Here is a 15,860-nt window from a genome sequence, read left to right as displayed (position 1 = left end):
TGCAGCTTGAGATCATTTGGCCACCTTTCCTCCGCAGCGGCTGTATAGATTCTGCGGATTCGTGCTAAAGGACTGGCGAGAGGATCCAAAGATACTTAGATGAAGACCAAACTTTGACGCGTCTTCACATTGTTCGTGATGGATTGTTAGGAATGGAATCAGAACTGCTTGGCATGCTCTGTGAGAACGGCCGAAGTTCGTGCGAGCGTTCACAACCTCCTCCTTGCCTCCCTCCCACATCGTACCTGCTTCTCTACTCTACACTCACCATTTCGCTCAAATGACACTTGGATAGACGCTTGCAGGCACAAGCACATGAAAATGCACTTGGTAAGTTGTGAAAGTGAATCGGAGCCTCTTCGGCTCCGACGGGTAGGCGCGCTGCTCCGTTTGTGTTTTGGCCTCAGACATCGAGCTTGGACTTTCTTCTATGACTCCACCACGAGCACCGCTCTAACCTAGGAACACGTCAAGATCAGTGTTCAAATCAACACGCTTCCGACTGATGGTGCAGAACACCGACACTACCCACCATGGCGCCCGCGTCAGACTCGACTCCGAAGCGGCATCTCCTGTCCCTGCCGCAAGAGTTACTGGATATTATCCTCGACTTCGCGTATCCGGCTGAAGACGAGAAGTGCTTTATAGACCGCAGGACATTCGAAAAGCAGGAGAGAGAGCGCCGACGAACGAGCCCAAACACATTTACTCCAAAGATCTTTATCCACAAGGTCAATCAGTGGATGGTGTCAAAATCATTCTTTGAGTCGGCCACCAGAGCTTGGGTCGCAAACCAGCACTTTCGTGACTATACCTTCCCTGGCCCCTACTCGGTTGCATTCGCTCGAGTCTACTTCTCGAGTAGCACAGAACCAAAATGTATTCTCGTACAGCACTGCACAAGACTCAGTGTTACCTACAACCCCGCCTATGCCGATCTCATGGAGCTGCCTAGCTTGAAGTACCTAACACTCATTGTCGATCATGAGATTTTCGAACCCTCTGAGCCGGCGTTCGCTTGGGAAGTATCGCTGTCGCGAGAACAACTTGTGAAAGTCTCCCACCAGTCTGGACTTACTGGACTCCCGAAACTGAAGCGGATCAAGCTGGTGGCCAAGAACTGCACATATGCCAGGACTGGGCGGCAAAAAGAGCAATGGGCGAGAAGTGTGGTGGCACTGGAGAGTCTCCTTCAAGAGCAACAGAAGTTCAAGGTGACACTGCAACCTGGAGCTCGAATGCCAAGGCAGAGGCTGTCTAAACAAGAGATTAAGAATGCCATCTCTGCCCGCGGCCTGGAAAATGAGGCCAGCCTCTCCTGGCTGGTTGACGATCCCGATCTTTCTTTGCCAGTCCTGGACGTCACTCTGAACTCGATCAAGCGCCTGGAGAAAGAAGATGGAAAAGCTACCTCAAAGTCTGTGGCAACAGCTTGGACGAATTCGAAGGATGTATCCAAAGACCATCCTATTCCAAGCAGTGAGGTCGACGCTCACACGAAACATGTACGCCAGGCTTCGAATACAGCAGTGGGGAGAAAACGCAAGGCGTCGGCTGGGAAGCGTGAGCGTTATGGAGGACTTGCCAGACCGGTTGTGAAGATCTTGAGCGAATCGATACTTGAGGCGCACCGGATAGTGCAGGATATGGCTACTCCGGCTTCAGACAAGACTTTAAGAGCGAGAATGGTTGCCCGCCTGTCTGGAGGCACCAGTGCGCTCGCCCGCGTTGTGAGCGGAAAAAGTCAAGAGCCATCAACAGCCGCAGCCAATGCAGGTTTTGAGCGTGTTGAGCCCCAGGAAGAAGTGCCAGTGGTCGGGCTAACGGATGGGGACGGCAAGGCTGGCGGAGCTGCGAGCATGCTTTCAGGCGAAACTCAGACTGGAGAGGAGGTCAACGTTCCAGACGGCATTACTGACGATACCTCTGAGCTCGATTTCTATATGAGCCCTGGGCCCGAGCAAGAGCCAGAGAAGGAGACACCACGCGGACCCATTGCTGGAAAGAAGCGCAATGCTGAAGAGTTCTGCACGCCCCTTCCGAAGCGTCAAGCGCTGGTCAAGTACGATCTGCTGGCGAGTGGGAAGCCTGCCAGACCATCGAGAAAGAGCACTGGCAGACTGGCACTTGAGGCCGAACAGCCAGCGTTGTCGTCAGCTGGAATGACTGCTCCACTGCCTGAGGCTATTCAGGAGTCAACACCAGCGGAGGAAATCAGCGCCTCTCTGTCTGGAGGCACGAGCAAGACCGCTCAAACCCAAGGTGAAAAGCCTGAAGGCCAGAAGAATTCGCAGAGTGATGGCCTTGAAGGCCCGAAAGAAGAATCCGAGGATGAATGGGTCACGGAGGATGAGGAGGAGTTCAGCGGATCTTCTGACATGGTTTCTGCCAGCACTCAAACCGAAGAGAAGTCTGACATGGTTTCCGCCAGCACTCAAACCGAAGAGAAGTCCAACATGGAAGCCGCCAGCACTCAGACCGAAGAGGAGTCTACCATGCCAGAGGACAGCACACAAGTCTTGTCACAAGGCACACAGACCACACCGGAGCATTGCCAGTGCCAGGTTGAGACGGTCGTCGCCAAGCTCCAGAAGCTCGAGCAAGGACTCGAGCGTCTGCTCGCATCGCACAACGAGCTTAAGCATGCTGCCAAGCCTCAGCAGGGCTTCTCCGTATTGGCCGGTCTGAGCTCGCTTCTCTGGGTTCTCGTGTGCCTCTATATTTTGCTGCAGATGGCACTGTTGAATGACCATGTCTCCTATCATATCAGCAGATTCGAGCCGGTCGTGGTGTATGGTTGATGGAGGAGGGGAAATGGAATGTGGGCGCAACGGAACGTCGAGATTCTGCATGGTATGGTATGATGAGGCACGAAAGGCATTAGCAAGTAATGGTTGGTTGAAGGAGAGATGAAGTGTACTTGGAAATGTCTGTGCCTTTGCGCTCTGTGTGAATACCTGCTGCTTCCCGCAATGGGGGCCCCGTGTACGTAATGTACCAGCTGCATGACATCTTTCACGCCCTGAGATCCTCCCTGCTTCCTGCCTCCACTCTTCACGGCTGTCATGATCCTTTTGCCTCTCCGTGGTCACGTATGAGTGGCAGAAGGAAAAGGAAGAGGTGGTGGTTGGCAGAGAGTGTCACAATGTTCCAACCCCAGCCGTGCTCTCGACTTCTTGCAGGTGCAGCGGCCCGGCCCAGCGGTCGGCAAATCCTTGATCCACGCCGCCTGCGTTTTTAGAGTGCAACGGCAACGTAAATGAGACGGACACGTGAGCGGAGCGGAGGCGCACGCGCGTGAACGAGTCTCGTGGACGAACGCCGAAATCTCACAGACATCCCTTTTCTCGCCAAGTTTAAGATCGGGGAGCACGAGATCGAGATTAGTGTGTTGGAAAGACTCGGTGGCAGTGGCAGCGGGTGGTCAGGGTGTGTGTGTAACCTTGAACGCCACGCCTCAGCACGCGCGGGATCAATAATCATCACCTGCATTGCCTGGCAGAGTTCGGCCAGGGTCTGGTCTGCGACAGTGCCGCTCCAAATACTACAGCACCCTCGCAACACCAAGCACCGTCCGGCCTTCAGGGACTGCACACCGCACACCGAATACCCGGCCTCTACCAACACCACCACCAGTTACACCCGGCCCCCATCCCCATCCCCAGCGCATACAGAACACACCAGCATACATCCTCTCCACACCCGCCGCGTTGCGACCACCACGAGCGAGGCCTCGGTGCCTCCGCGCTAGGCAGCATGGGCAACATTTCCAGTAGACCCGACGAGGGTCAAATCTGCCTGAGCGACCAGTCGAGATGTTGGTCGCATCCTATACACATATCTCCCTCGGATGTGCTAATCCGTGCGCAGTCACGATTGCGAGCATAACCATTACCAACTCTCGGGGCCAGACACTGCTCAGAGTGGGCCCAAATGCCTATCCTGCCACCAGATATGCTGCTCAGCGAGATACTGGCGACGACTCCCCCATCGAATTCGTACAGGTGAATAATCGCTCCCATTCAGGAGGATGTTGCTGAGGCCTGGCTAACGTACCGTGCGTTACAGGACCCCGAGAGCATCGCCAGCGGCCTCCCACCATCCTTCCTCGTACGCCTCTCGAATAGCGACGATATAAATTTCCATTTCACCTTCATCATTCGACAGCAGACTCAGTCCACCAGCCCCCCAACCAGCAATGCCGCACCTTCCATGATAGACACCCAACTTTCCGGCCTGACCTACGTCTTCGCATCCACGCCAAAAGAGGTAGAGCACCTGGTCGTGCGTGAATTCCATTCAGATCCGAACTTGCACAAAAATCCCAATGTGCAGCTAATAGGCGACTACTCGACCGGTGGCAATGCCAGTGCACAATTCACGTGGACGTGGAAATGGAGACCGCCGAAGCCGTCAGAAGATCGGGGTGGAGGATGGCGCAACAGCTGCAGTTTCGTGGAGTATAACCAGCGCTCACATAAGCTGGAAACGCTTGCAAGCTTTAGCTTTTGGGTGCAAAACACAAATAAGCTTATGAGCATTGCACCCAAGTCTCCCCGACTGGATGTACCACAAAGACTACGCATTCCTTCGACACAGTCAATTGAATCTCGCGTCAGCAATGTCAGCGACTCCGAGGGCGAAGGCAGCTATAAAGATTATAAAGAGCCACAGTCGCCTGGATTCGAGCCCATTCCGGAGAATGGTCTTGGTCTGGTGCCCACATTGACAAATACGGCAGCACCTGTGAAAGTGGACATTGCGACATGCAAACCCGGCGAGGACCCGTCGCTTAACGAGGATGGGCCGCTTTTCCGAGCGACGATGAGATCTTTGGAGCAGAAGACCGGACACATGAGATTGCGCATGAAGAAGGTGCTGAAGACGGCTGAAGCTGCCGTGCAAGCACAGCAAGCATGCAATCAAGCCGTTTTCGACTTTACACAAGCTTTGAAAGAAGCATCCACATCGAATGCGAATGCCGTTCAGCCGGCGCTTGACCACTACTTTGAGAAGATCGCCAAGGAAATCTTGTCGTACGAGAAGCAAAACACCACCAACTTGCAGCGACTTATCATTGACCCGGTGAGCAAGCTGTATAATTTCGAGCTCAAGCGTGCAGATGACAAGAAGCGGGAGTTCGACGAAGAAAGCAAAGAATACTACGCCTATGTTGGCAAGTATCTTGGCCAGCGATCCGAGTCGCTGAAAGAGAAGAAGGTCAAGCAGAGTGACGAAAAGTACCAGACGAAGCGAAGGACGTTTGAGCTCAAGCGGTTTGACTACTCCAGCTTCATGCACGACTTGCATGGCGGTCGCAAAGATCAGGAAGTACTTTCACATTTGACGAAATATGCAGACGCGCAGACGAAGAGCTATCTGGCCACTGCGAAGAAGGTGGAGGAGATGGTTCCTCAACTCGATGCACTCGTTGCAGAAGTCAAGATCGCGGATCAGGACTTCCAACTTCAACGGAAGGAGCGAGAAGAGAAACGTCGCATGCTGGAAACCAGCAGCAAGCTTGTCAGCGAAGACGGCAACGTTGTGCCACCTGGCGGCCTGTCCTACTCGACATCCGTGAGAGACTCCATGCGACCGGGCGAGTATGCATCACATCGGACGGGCAGCATTAGTGGAGCCGTGATGCTGTCGCAATCACCTCCCAACGCGAGCGACCTTGCTGTCCAGGCACCGGCAAATGGCATGCTCAACACGCCTGCAAGCAATGCCGCAGCGTTGTCATCGAGTCCGAACAGCAGGTTCAAGGGCATTCGAGATCTTGAAGACAACAGCGCTGCAAGTCTCAATGGCGGGCCTCAACGGAAAGAGGGTCTCCTGTGGGCGCTGAGCAGGCCTGGCAGTCACGTCGACCCGAAAGGCCTGACGAAACCAGGATGGCACAAATACTGGATTGTGCTGGATCAGGGCAGGCTCTCAGAATACGTCAACTGGAAGGAGAAGCTGGACCTGCACATGGATCCGATCGACTTGCGCATGGCGTCTGTGCGAGAAGCACGTAGCTCCGATCGGCGTTTCTGCTTCGAAGTCATCACGCCCCAATTCACGCGAGTGTACCAGGCGCCTTCCGAGGACGACATGCGATCATGGATTGCTGCCATCAACAACGCCTTGCAAAGCGCTTTCGAGAATAAGAATCAGCAGCTGCCCGCATCGCCATCGTCTTCGCAGACATCGCATCGAAAGGACATCGCGGCCGTGCTGACCGGCAAAAGCTCGTCATTCTCTGGCCACAGACAGGTGTCGAATCCTAACAGGAACGCAGCTGCCTCTGCTGTCAACAGACATGCCACAACCGGTGACAAGCCCGCTTACAAACGCGCAGAAAGCGAGCCTGAGCCATCCGCTCTTCTGCAGCGCATACGAAATGCCGATGAAGGCAACAAGGTCTGCGCTGACTGTGGCTCTGATGCCAAGGTGGACTGGTGCTCAATCAATCTTGGCGTCTTACTATGCATTGAATGCAGTGGCATACATCGATCGCTCGGCACACATATCTCCAAGGTCAGATCGCTCACACTGGACACGCAAGTCTTCACCCAAGATATCATCGAAGTTCTACTCTTGATTGGCAACCGCGTGAGCAACATGATCTGGGAAGCTAAGCTCGACCGATTTTTGAAGCCGTCGCCGCATTCGACAAGAGAACAGCGCCTCCACTTTATCACTGCTAAATATAGCGACCGTACCTATGTACAACCTCCAGCTTCGGGCCAGGCACCGGACGATCATCTGCTTACTAGTATCAAGAAGAATGACATTCAGAACGTGCTGCATGCTCTGGCACTGAAAGCGAACCCGAATGCGCATGACCGCGTGAGGTCGACACATGCTCTTTATCTTGCCTTGGCTGCAGCAGATCCGGCGTCACCTGCAAGTCTACCGTCGCATTCCTCCTCGCTTTCCGCATCCATCCGGACTCCTCCTGGCTCGGCGCCGATAGCGCCTCCACGACCAAACAGCCCACGCCCACGAAAGGCCTTTGCTGTTGCTGAGCTGCTTCTGCAGAATGGATCAGACATCCCAACTGAGCCGTCGCCGTTCCCACTTTCCGACGCAGCCAAGATGTACATTGAACTCAAGAATGAGCTGAAGCTTGGCAAGTCCCATGTCAGTGCTGGCAAGGAGGCCAATGGCGACAACCTCACCGCTCTGCCAAGTTCGATACAGGGGTCCTCGCCAGGCAGCCTCTCCCGCGATCGCGAAAAGCTCCTGAACCGGAATAGCACAGGGAGACCCAAAAGCAGAACATCAGACGTTATGGAAGGATTAGTAAGGAAATAGAATTTCGAAGCATCGCCACAGGAAGAAGAACTTGACCTTTTACCGGACATCAATGACCTCCTAGGACGTAGACGCTCGCATTCCCACCGAGATCGTGATCGCGATGGCCTCCTCACCGGCCGCGCAAGCAACCGATCAGGAATCAAGACCATTCGTGAGCGATCCATCAATCGCTCCCGCTCTTTCAAAGCCCGAGCCAAAGCGCATTGGCAGAATCTAGACGGCGCGTTTGAGATCCTCGCCGGCGAGGGTCGTGGTGAGGTTTTCGGCGTTGTCAAATGGCAACCGCTTATGACGGGGATTAAAACGAGGATTTCTAGCCTCAGGAAGAGAGCGAATACAGCTCCTCCGAGGTTTTCGCTTGAGATCGCTTGAGTGAGTGTGTGTGTGTATTTACATCTATTGAGTACGACGCTTATGCGATGTGCGATATTGCTTCGTGGATCGGATTGTGAAGGATTGTGAAGGATTGTGATGGATAGGGTGGGATGGGATGAGATGATAATGCATAATGGATAATGATCCGTGAGAGAGTTAGCGAGGAAAGAAGAAATTTCATGATTCTTTGTGATGAGGCTACGCATATACTTAGGCTCTTTTATGCCTTTTAACGCTACCCTGCAATGCAAGTGTGTCTAAGAACTTTGATGAGCACAGCTACCTAGGAACACTGGAATAGAGCGATGCTGATTTAGCAGATTGGAGCACTAATCCAGTTGACTAGGAAGTAGGTATAGCGTTGATCAACTCTACCTACTATGTGTTGTTCATGGAGGGTGCTGAGGATGCCAGGGAGGAAAAGTGCGAGGCAGGGCTGATATTCAAGGGTGGGTGGGTAGATCATGTGCTTCGGAATCGCAAGCCTGGGGATTTGTCAAGCACTTTCATCTGCTTAAACGTACGAAGATTGGCGAGAGGTAATTGAAGAGAGCATTCCGCGCCTACCCTACCCTACTTAGCAGAGGGCAAGTCATCGCGACATCAAGAAATCTTCATCAGGATTGTCATAGCATTGTCACATCGACTACTTACTTCTCTACATACAACTCGCAGCCCTTCTCCAACCTTAAAAATTCCCTCCTTCCATCCTCTCACCCCCTCAACGGCAAAACATGCTGCACCAGCGCCCCCTGCCTACAAAGCGGACACATCGGCTGCTCCCTCAACCAATCCGTCACACAACTCCAGCAAAAAACATGTCCGCACGGTGTCGTCGCAGGATCCTTCATCGCTTCTAAACACAACGTGCATTTCCTCTGCTGTCCACTTTCAATCCATTGCATGACTTCCGAGTTTTTGAGATCGTAGCGATGTCCTGACGCCACGGAAGGGGTATGTGTGACTTGTGAGATTCGGCGTTTGATCACTTCTGGATCCAGACCTTGCGGGTTTGTTTCGAAGAGGAGGGGGGTCGTGAAGTGATTTTCTGTCTCAAACTCAATGCCTTCATCCGTCCCACCGCCTCCTCCTTCTCGAAGAAGAAGACCAGAATTCTGCACATTCACATCCGCCGCCGCCGCCGCCGTCGTCGTCGTCGTCTGGATATTCTGATACGTACTCCTCAAATGCAAATACCCCTGCACAACCATCTGCACAACCAAAAGAACCCCCAGAACTTCATACCCCGCCCTCTGATCCCCTTCCGTCAATTTTCGCGTAAACACATATCTCAACCCAAACACCCGTTTGCTGAGTTGGTAATACGCTCCCGTGAAATAAAACACCGCCAAACTCACCGCATACACGGGTGCGGGCGAAGTCAGAGAGTCGAGATTTTTGAGAATGTATTCTTGAAATTTATGAACGTTTTTCGGCGGTGGATTTTTGTTGGTGCGGTTTTCTGCTGGATTTGAGAGACGACGTCTGTTGTGATGATGGGCTGCTTTTTTTAACGTTTTTTCTAGTTTGGCACGTAAACGTTTTCGGAATGCGGGTAGGAAGGTTTTTAAGGCGTAGGGGAGAAGGATGCTGGAGAGGATGTATCCGGATCTTCGAGGTAGGGAGGGGAGGCGATTTGTGTCGTCTTCGATTTGCACTATGTCGCAGTATTCTTCGCCCAGGGTTCTGTTGCCGATGAAGGTGGTTAGGGATAGGTAGAGGAGTTCGGTGAAGATTGTGGCTTCGTTGGACCATTTGTGTTCGGAGCGGGTTCCGTATAGGGAGCGGATTACGGAGGAGAGTTGGGTTAGGAGGATGGATTGGAAGTAGGCGTCTTTTTGGTTTGAGCGGATTATGTCTGGTGCGGCGGCCCAGGGATAGTTGAAGGTTTTGCTTGGATCTTCGCGTAGAGGTTTGTTGCTGTCCTGGACGTGATCTGACATCTTGTCTGATAGAGTCCCAGAGGTTAGAGAGATGTCGTGGTGGTGGAAGTCGGGAAGATGTTTAGCAGAGAGAAGCCTCGGTCGTCGGCAGGAGCCGATGGCCTGTGCATGGGCATGGGCATGGGTCCAAAGTCAATAGAAAGCAACGACGACCTCACCTCTGCAAGTAAGCTTCTCGAAGTGAATACCAGCAGCATCTCTCTGTGCCTGAGCCCTTGATGATGACTGTACATACGTATTCGCGTTCCGCCTCTTTGACTCTCAATGGACAGACGTAGCCTCCGATCCTGTGCCACGCCGCCAAGGCGCCATCAGCATAGCCGCATCCCATTCGCAGACTCTGCAGAATCCGGCCAACTCTTCGTTTCACCTCTCCCAGCCAGCCAGCCAGCGCAGAACTGCGGACGTCATCAGCAAACGAGACGTCATCCCTATGTAGGTCCGGTACGCCACACAAGTCGGACACAAAGACATTGCTATTCTCGGCTTCGTCAGGTCCACAAGACGCGTCGTTCTTTCCTTGGTCTATATAGGCAGCATTCCATCATCCCTTGCTCTTGATCTTTCCCTCACACACACCACTCACCAAGGCACCTTCAACCATGCAGCTCAAACAAACTCTTCTCCTCCCAGCATCACTCGCCCTGGTTGCGGCCCAAGACGACGTGATCAGTTCCATCGTCAGCGACGTAACCAGCGCGATCGACAGCATAGCTTCAGACGTAACATCTGCAGGTGGTGATGTGAGTATACCCGTGACAGCACGGTCGGCCTCTAACAAAACATCGCTGACCCATGTGTCATTTCCCAGGCGACCTCTTTCTTCGGCAGCCTAGGAACAGCAATCACGAGCGTGGGCGAAAGCGTCTACACCGTAGCAACCGATGGCGCAGGCTCGATAGTTTCCACCATCACCTCTGAAGCAGGAGAATTCGGATCTCAAGTCACTTCGATTGGAGAAAGCGTGTATACCGTTGCGACTAACGAGGCGGGATCCATCGTCTCGACGATCACGTCTGGAGCAGAGAGTTTCGGCAACCAAGTCACGTCTGTGGGCGGGTCAGTCTTTACTGTTGCTACGAACGAAGCGGGATCCGTCGTGAGCACGATTGGAAGTGCTGCGTCTTCTGCTGCGGATGATGCGACGGGAACGTCAGAGGCTGGAGCTAAGATTACTGCTGCGCCTGTGATTGCTGGGGGTTTGCTTGGGGCTGCGGGTATGGCTGTTGTTGCTTTGTTGTAGACGAGATTCTACGAGTTCTCAGCGATGGCGTAAGGGAAGCGAATGTGCTTTGCATAGTGTTTCCAAGACCCAGAAAACGCGTCGGAGAGACGACGACAGCTTTATTGTACTTTTATGAGTGCAGATGGAGCATCTGGTAATACGATCATGATTTAACTGCATGGCGACACCTCAGCGTGGTTGAAGTATCGCATCTTATTGTATGTCATTTGCACTAGTAGCCTGACTCCGATCGCCATGCTATACTCTGCACAAGCGCGCTCATGTTGACGCATGGTATGGTATCGTACAGGACTCCTCCGCTCCTCTCCGACTGCGCCTAATCCTTCTTCAGCGGCGAGTACGTCTCCTGAATGCCATCCCTCGTGATGATCATCATCTGCAGACCATCACCGACCTCAATATGTCTCTCCACAGCACTCGTGAACGCATCCTTCACCAAATCCTCCACATGTGCCCGACTCAACGGCCTCGGCACCAGCGCCGTCTTGTTCAAACCCTGCGGCGCCTGAGGGTCATGCTGATTCTTCAGATTGACCTGATTATCCAAAAACGGCGTGATCAACGAACTCGCGGCACCAGCAGACCGACACTGTTCCCTCTCATAACTTCCCACAGGATCATAAGAGTACAGAGCACCCTTTCCCTCCTCATCAATCCCTCCCAAAATCGCAGTCACGTAGTACGGGAAGAATCTCTTGCCGTAGAGGATGTGGGATAATCTCTGAGCGCAAGCTCCGATGGAAATGTCCTTGCCGTGTTGGTATTTGTACATTTTGACGATGGTGTCGAGACGTTCTTTCAGGGCGTTGCCATCTGCTGCGAACCCTACGACTGAGAGGACGATTTTTGCGCCCACGTGGTCGGGTCCTTCGCCACCGATTTTGAAGAGTTTGGGCGCGTAACGTGTGTTGATGTTGTAGCCGGAGGTGGAACGTGTGTCGCCTGCGAGAATTGTGAAGTCTTCGCCGCTGATTCCTAGCGTTGAGCCGCCGTTGTCGGTGTATCTGGAGCATTTGTTAGTATGAATTTGGAAGTGCGATGAGGGAGAAAGCGTGCGGGTAGAAGCCGTGTTGGCGAGGTGCGGAGCGGTCTTGTGGAGCTGATGCGAATGAGTAGCCAGGTTGCTCTGAGAGCATCGGGGCGTGGAAGGCAGAGGCCATTGTGGCCGGGATCGTGGTCGCTGGATGCGTCGAAGCTCAAGAGTATCCACTTGAGTGAGTGTTTGGTCGGTGCAGCTTGATGGAGGTGTCTGGTATGGCTGAAGTGGATTGTGGTGATGTTTCGATGAGTGCAGCTCGCAGGTAAACGTGAGGCTCCAACAGTTGACGCGAGCAGTTGGAAGCTGCAACGCACGGACGTAGACGGTCCGGTCCAGCCCGCACCGCGCGGAAGGTTTGCCGCGCATTTCGTCCAAAAAGTTCGAGATGAAAGACTTCACCACCAGTTCTCAAACACGACCTTCGACCGAAATGCCTGCACCGACAGCACTGCAAAGAGCACCGGAAGAACTGGCCGATGAGGTCATTCAAGATGCTCTGCCATCCACAGTAGAGGACGAAGTCGTTCTCGTGACCGCCACCAACGACCAGTCCACCGAAGATGCAGAGAACGATGCAGCCATGGAGGTAGACGCCGAATCAGGCGCTCTTTTCGCACCAGAAAAGCCATCGAAGTCACGACACAGGGTAGAAGAGCGCAAAGTGCGAGTACCACCGCACCGCATGACACCTCTCAAGAACGAATGGACCAAGATCTACCCTCCTTTAGTCGAGCACCTCAAATTGCAAGTCCGAATGAACATCGCCAAGAAAGCTGTAGAACTTCGCACATCTTCGCACACAACCGACACAGGCGCTATTCAGAAAGGTGCAGACTTCATCGAAGCCTTTTGCTTGGGATTTGATCTCGACGATGCAATCGCACTTTTGCGACTGGACGACCTTTACATTCGAAGTTTCGAAATCAAGGATGTCAAGAATCTGGAGGGCGAGCACAAAAGCCGAGCGATTGGACGTATCGCGGGCAAAGATGGCAAGACAAAATTTGCGATTGAGAATGCGAGCAGGACAAGAATTGTGCTTGCGGATCAGAAGGTGCATATTCTGGGTGGATTCAAGAATATTCATATCGCACAAGAGGCGGTTGTGAGCTTGATTTTGGGAAGTCCGCCTGGAAAGGTGTATGGGAATTTGAGGACTGTGAGTGCGAGGATGAAGGAGAGGTTCTAGACAAGTTGTCATCCTGGAAAGAAAATATTCATCTGGGCCGGGAAAAATTGTTGGGAGTTGATGTCAATTTAGCGATGGCGTACGGCGTTTCTTGAGGACTGCATGCCGAGAAGGCCATGAATAGAGGAACGAGATACCACGAAGAAAGTACGATACGCCGTAGACTGGATCACTCTTCTTGACTTAAACTTCGCAAGCCATCAGCGTTCAGAGACATGAATGGGATTTGCAAAAACGACGTTCCCCAGTTGGAAGAAAAGCTCACGCTCCTGCAGCTTCTTTCCCTTCTCTGCCAACCCAGCGTATCCCGATGCATCATACTACAAGACCTCACTGCTGCAGTAATTCTGGCCGATGCTCCAGCCAGGATTTGAACGTCGCTGGCCACTTGTAGACGTTGCTTGCTGTCCTTTGAACTCACTGAAGCATCATTAGGGACTGCTCTTGCTTCAAATATGGATTCATTCGAGATCTTGATGCACGACCGTTTGCACGTTGCGCACAGACGTAACACTTCGTGTACGCGTACAACACCTGGAGTTCGTTATCTTAACAGCTACACCACACTGATTAGAGCCTTCATCGCTAAGATACGAGGTCCATCTCCAAACCTACGTTCAATCAGCCGCTTCGAGGAGCCTTCAACACATTATAGACGCACTTTCACCTAGAAACCAAATGACCTCTTGTAGCAACAACACAACCGCCTAGCAACAAGAAATTCATAATAACAACGGCTTCTTGAAGGCTTCGGACTGTTTGGATACAGCTCCAAACACAGCTCCAAACACGTATGGATTCTGCTACGGTAAAGCCCTTCCAGCGCCCCCATATACTGACCAATTCGCAGCACTTAGCAACAAGCGATACCATGAAGACTCAAAAACAACCACTGTACAAGGCTGAAGTTTTCAAGACTGCCCAGGATGATGGTCCTGTGAAGCCACATCCAGACCAGGCGGCGGTTGACAAGGCGCGAAAATGCCTAGAGCGTGGCCAACATCCCAATGCATCGGAGTTCGAGGCCAAAACAGCTCTCACGATTGCTGCTGAGATCATGGAACGCGCCGGAATCTCACACGCCCAGATCTTGGTTGGAGCCCCACGTGAAGAGCAGCAAGAGTCGGCTGGACATGCGATCGTGCGGATACTGCGCAACGATGGCAAAGAGAATGGCGAAGTCAACCAGAATGTGTTTGTGGGCACGCTTTGCAGGGCGATGACGACCTTCTTTGACTGCAAGTACTACACAGCCACATACAAACCACGCACGAAGTTGGAAATCGTCTTCTACGGTGTTGCTAGCAACGTGGACCTGGCAGCAGATGCTTTCGCGAGAATCTACAACCTCTCTCTCGCTTGGGCTCTCAACCCTGAGTTCAAAGGCCTTCGTGGTCGGAACAGCTACTGCCTTGGCATAGCCCAGGAGCTCAAAGATAAGGCACAGAAAGAGAAGGACGCCGAAGAAGCTAGAGCCATTGAAGCTGAAGCTCGTACTGCAGCTGAGCGTGAGCAACAGGAGCAACAAGAGGCAGTTGACGAACAAGCTCGCGTGGATCGTCTCAATGCATCTCACTGGGCTTCGCCAGAAGAAGAGAGAAACGCGCTTCTGCGACAAGCGTTTGAGCGTGTCGGCGTCAATCTCTTCGGCGAGCGTATGCCTGACCGTACGGCTAATCGCTCCCGTCTCCTCAATGCTATCAGCAATCGGGTGCTCGACTTGCGCTCTGATCAGATACTCAGCGCTAATGGGAAGCACAAACCGGACCTCAGTCTGTACTCTGATCTCCAGGAACCCGAGGCGAGCAGAATGCTCAATCGTCTCATGGAACAGGGCCATGTGGTGCACACCGACGACATGACAGTCGTCATCAGTAATGAGATGAATCGACACCTGGGTTTAGCCAGCAGCGAAGACTGTGGCGACTATCTCGACGATGACGACCTCAGCGACGACGATGAGGAATATGGGGCAGCTGTGAGCGGAGAGGACGACGACGATTTTGAGGAAGCAGACGTCGAAATCGAAGAGCGCGGCACTAAGTTTCCACTGGACCTGAGCAGCGCCAGCCTGCAGCCTCCACTTCCTATTACCACCGCTAAGTCTACACCTCCAGTCAAGTCAGTGGACGCCATCTTGGCGGCCCCCATTGAGAAACCACAGCAATTGGAGTATGAGTCACACATGCAACTCGTCCTCAAGCGCGAGACTTTCTCTCAGATTGCCGACGACTGTCTCAAGGAGATGAACATCAAGCTTCGTGCTGGTAGGAAGCGTAAGATCAAGCATCTCGACATGAGCGCTTACGATCAAGGACGAATTGATGGGAAGAAGATTGATGTTAGGCAGCAGGAGCGCATCAAGGTATAAGCGACGGGCTGGCATGGAAGAAGAGCGAGCGAAAAGGTTTGTTTCGGATTGAGTAGATTCACTGTGTTCCTAGCGACATGGCGAAAAGTTTGGGATTTTGCTGCTGCGTTCCGCGGGCTTTGAGATCGACTGGCGACAATATTGGGCAGCAGAAGCGCATCAAGGTATGAGGGACGGGCTGGCAATAGCATGGACGAAGAGCGACCAAAAGTTTTGATTCAGATTGAGTATACGCATGTTCCTAGCGACATGGCGAAAAGTTTGGGATTTTTGTGCTGCGTTCCGCGAGCTTGGAGATCGACTAGCGACAGAACCACGTACCGAAGACTGTGGCTATACTCATAATCTCTACACGAAGACTCTGTGACAAGGGGCGATAGTGTGTAGGTGCT

The 15,860-nt window shown here is 52.9% G+C and overlaps 8 protein-coding genes across 8 annotated transcripts; 5 read left to right on the top strand and 3 right to left on the bottom strand.

Moving 5' to 3' along the window:
- Positions 1–533: 533 nt before the first annotated feature.
- MYCFIDRAFT_77971 (uncharacterized protein) lies at positions 534–2,801 on the top strand (the record flags this gene model as incomplete). The annotated part of the gene is made up of 1 exon (XM_007930729.1): positions 534–2,801. One exon carries the CDS (start codon positions 534–536, stop codon positions 2,799–2,801), a length of 2,268 nt encoding a protein of 755 aa, XP_007928920.1.
- Positions 2,802–3,355: 554 nt separating this feature from the next.
- Positions 3,356–7,939, top strand: MYCFIDRAFT_208514 (uncharacterized protein). Its single transcript, XM_007931038.1, has 6 exons — positions 3,356–3,817; positions 3,871–4,004; positions 4,042–7,290; positions 7,324–7,655; positions 7,679–7,753; positions 7,785–7,939. Exons 1-6 carry the CDS (start codon positions 3,757–3,759, stop codon positions 7,819–7,821), a joined length of 3,888 nt encoding a protein of 1,295 aa, XP_007929229.1. The 5' UTR covers positions 3,356–3,756; the 3' UTR covers positions 7,822–7,939.
- Positions 7,940–8,298: 359 nt separating this feature from the next.
- On the bottom strand, positions 8,299–9,631 carry MYCFIDRAFT_166575 (uncharacterized protein). The gene has a single exon (XM_007931037.1). The coding sequence runs from the start codon at positions 9,621–9,623 to the stop codon at positions 8,394–8,396; it is 1,230 nt and encodes a 409-aa protein (XP_007929228.1). The 5' UTR covers positions 9,624–9,631; the 3' UTR covers positions 8,299–8,393.
- Positions 9,632–10,212: 581 nt separating this feature from the next.
- On the top strand, positions 10,213–11,026 carry MYCFIDRAFT_86804 (uncharacterized protein). Its single transcript, XM_007931036.1, has 2 exons — positions 10,213–10,366; positions 10,435–11,026. The coding sequence occupies exons 1-2, from the start codon at positions 10,226–10,228 to the stop codon at positions 10,864–10,866; spliced, it is 573 nt and encodes a 190-aa protein (XP_007929227.1). The 5' UTR covers positions 10,213–10,225; the 3' UTR covers positions 10,867–11,026.
- Positions 11,027–11,044: 18 nt separating this feature from the next.
- Positions 11,045–12,123, bottom strand: MYCFIDRAFT_49844 (uncharacterized protein). Its single transcript, XM_007930645.1, has 2 exons — positions 11,926–12,123; positions 11,045–11,873 (listed from the first exon to the last, which is right to left on the bottom strand). The coding sequence occupies exons 1-2, from the start codon at positions 12,027–12,029 to the stop codon at positions 11,186–11,188; spliced, it is 792 nt and encodes a 263-aa protein (XP_007928836.1). The 5' UTR covers positions 12,030–12,123; the 3' UTR covers positions 11,045–11,185.
- A 215-nt stretch (positions 12,124–12,338) lies between these two features.
- Positions 12,339–13,278, top strand: MYCFIDRAFT_155993 (uncharacterized protein; the record flags this gene model as incomplete). Its single annotated transcript, XM_007931035.1, has 1 exon — positions 12,339–13,278. The coding sequence occupies one exon, from the start codon at positions 12,339–12,341 to the stop codon at positions 13,095–13,097; it is 759 nt and encodes a 252-aa protein (XP_007929226.1). The 3' UTR covers positions 13,098–13,278.
- On the bottom strand, positions 12,571–13,929 carry MYCFIDRAFT_208509 (uncharacterized protein; the record flags this gene model as incomplete). Its single annotated transcript, XM_007931034.1, has 5 exons — positions 12,571–13,195; positions 13,271–13,631; positions 13,665–13,736; positions 13,765–13,782; positions 13,833–13,929. The coding sequence occupies 5 exons, from the start codon at positions 13,927–13,929 to the stop codon at positions 13,126–13,128; spliced, it is 618 nt and encodes a 205-aa protein (XP_007929225.1). The 3' UTR covers positions 12,571–13,125.
- A 39-nt stretch (positions 13,930–13,968) lies between these two features.
- MYCFIDRAFT_77964 (uncharacterized protein) lies at positions 13,969–15,835 on the top strand (the record flags this gene model as incomplete). Its single annotated transcript, XM_007930728.1, has 3 exons — positions 13,969–15,462; positions 15,542–15,632; positions 15,714–15,835. The coding sequence occupies 3 exons, from the start codon at positions 13,969–13,971 to the stop codon at positions 15,833–15,835; spliced, it is 1,707 nt and encodes a 568-aa protein (XP_007928919.1).
- Between the last annotated feature and the right edge of the window lie 25 nt (positions 15,836–15,860).

The sequence above is a fragment of the Pseudocercospora fijiensis genome (assembly GCF_000340215.1).
Source record: "Pseudocercospora fijiensis CIRAD86 unplaced genomic scaffold MYCFIscaffold_7, whole genome shotgun sequence".
Lineage (NCBI taxonomy): Eukaryota > Fungi > Ascomycota > Dothideomycetes > Mycosphaerellales > Mycosphaerellaceae > Pseudocercospora > Pseudocercospora fijiensis.
This window is presented reverse-complemented; position numbering and strand designations above follow the sequence as displayed.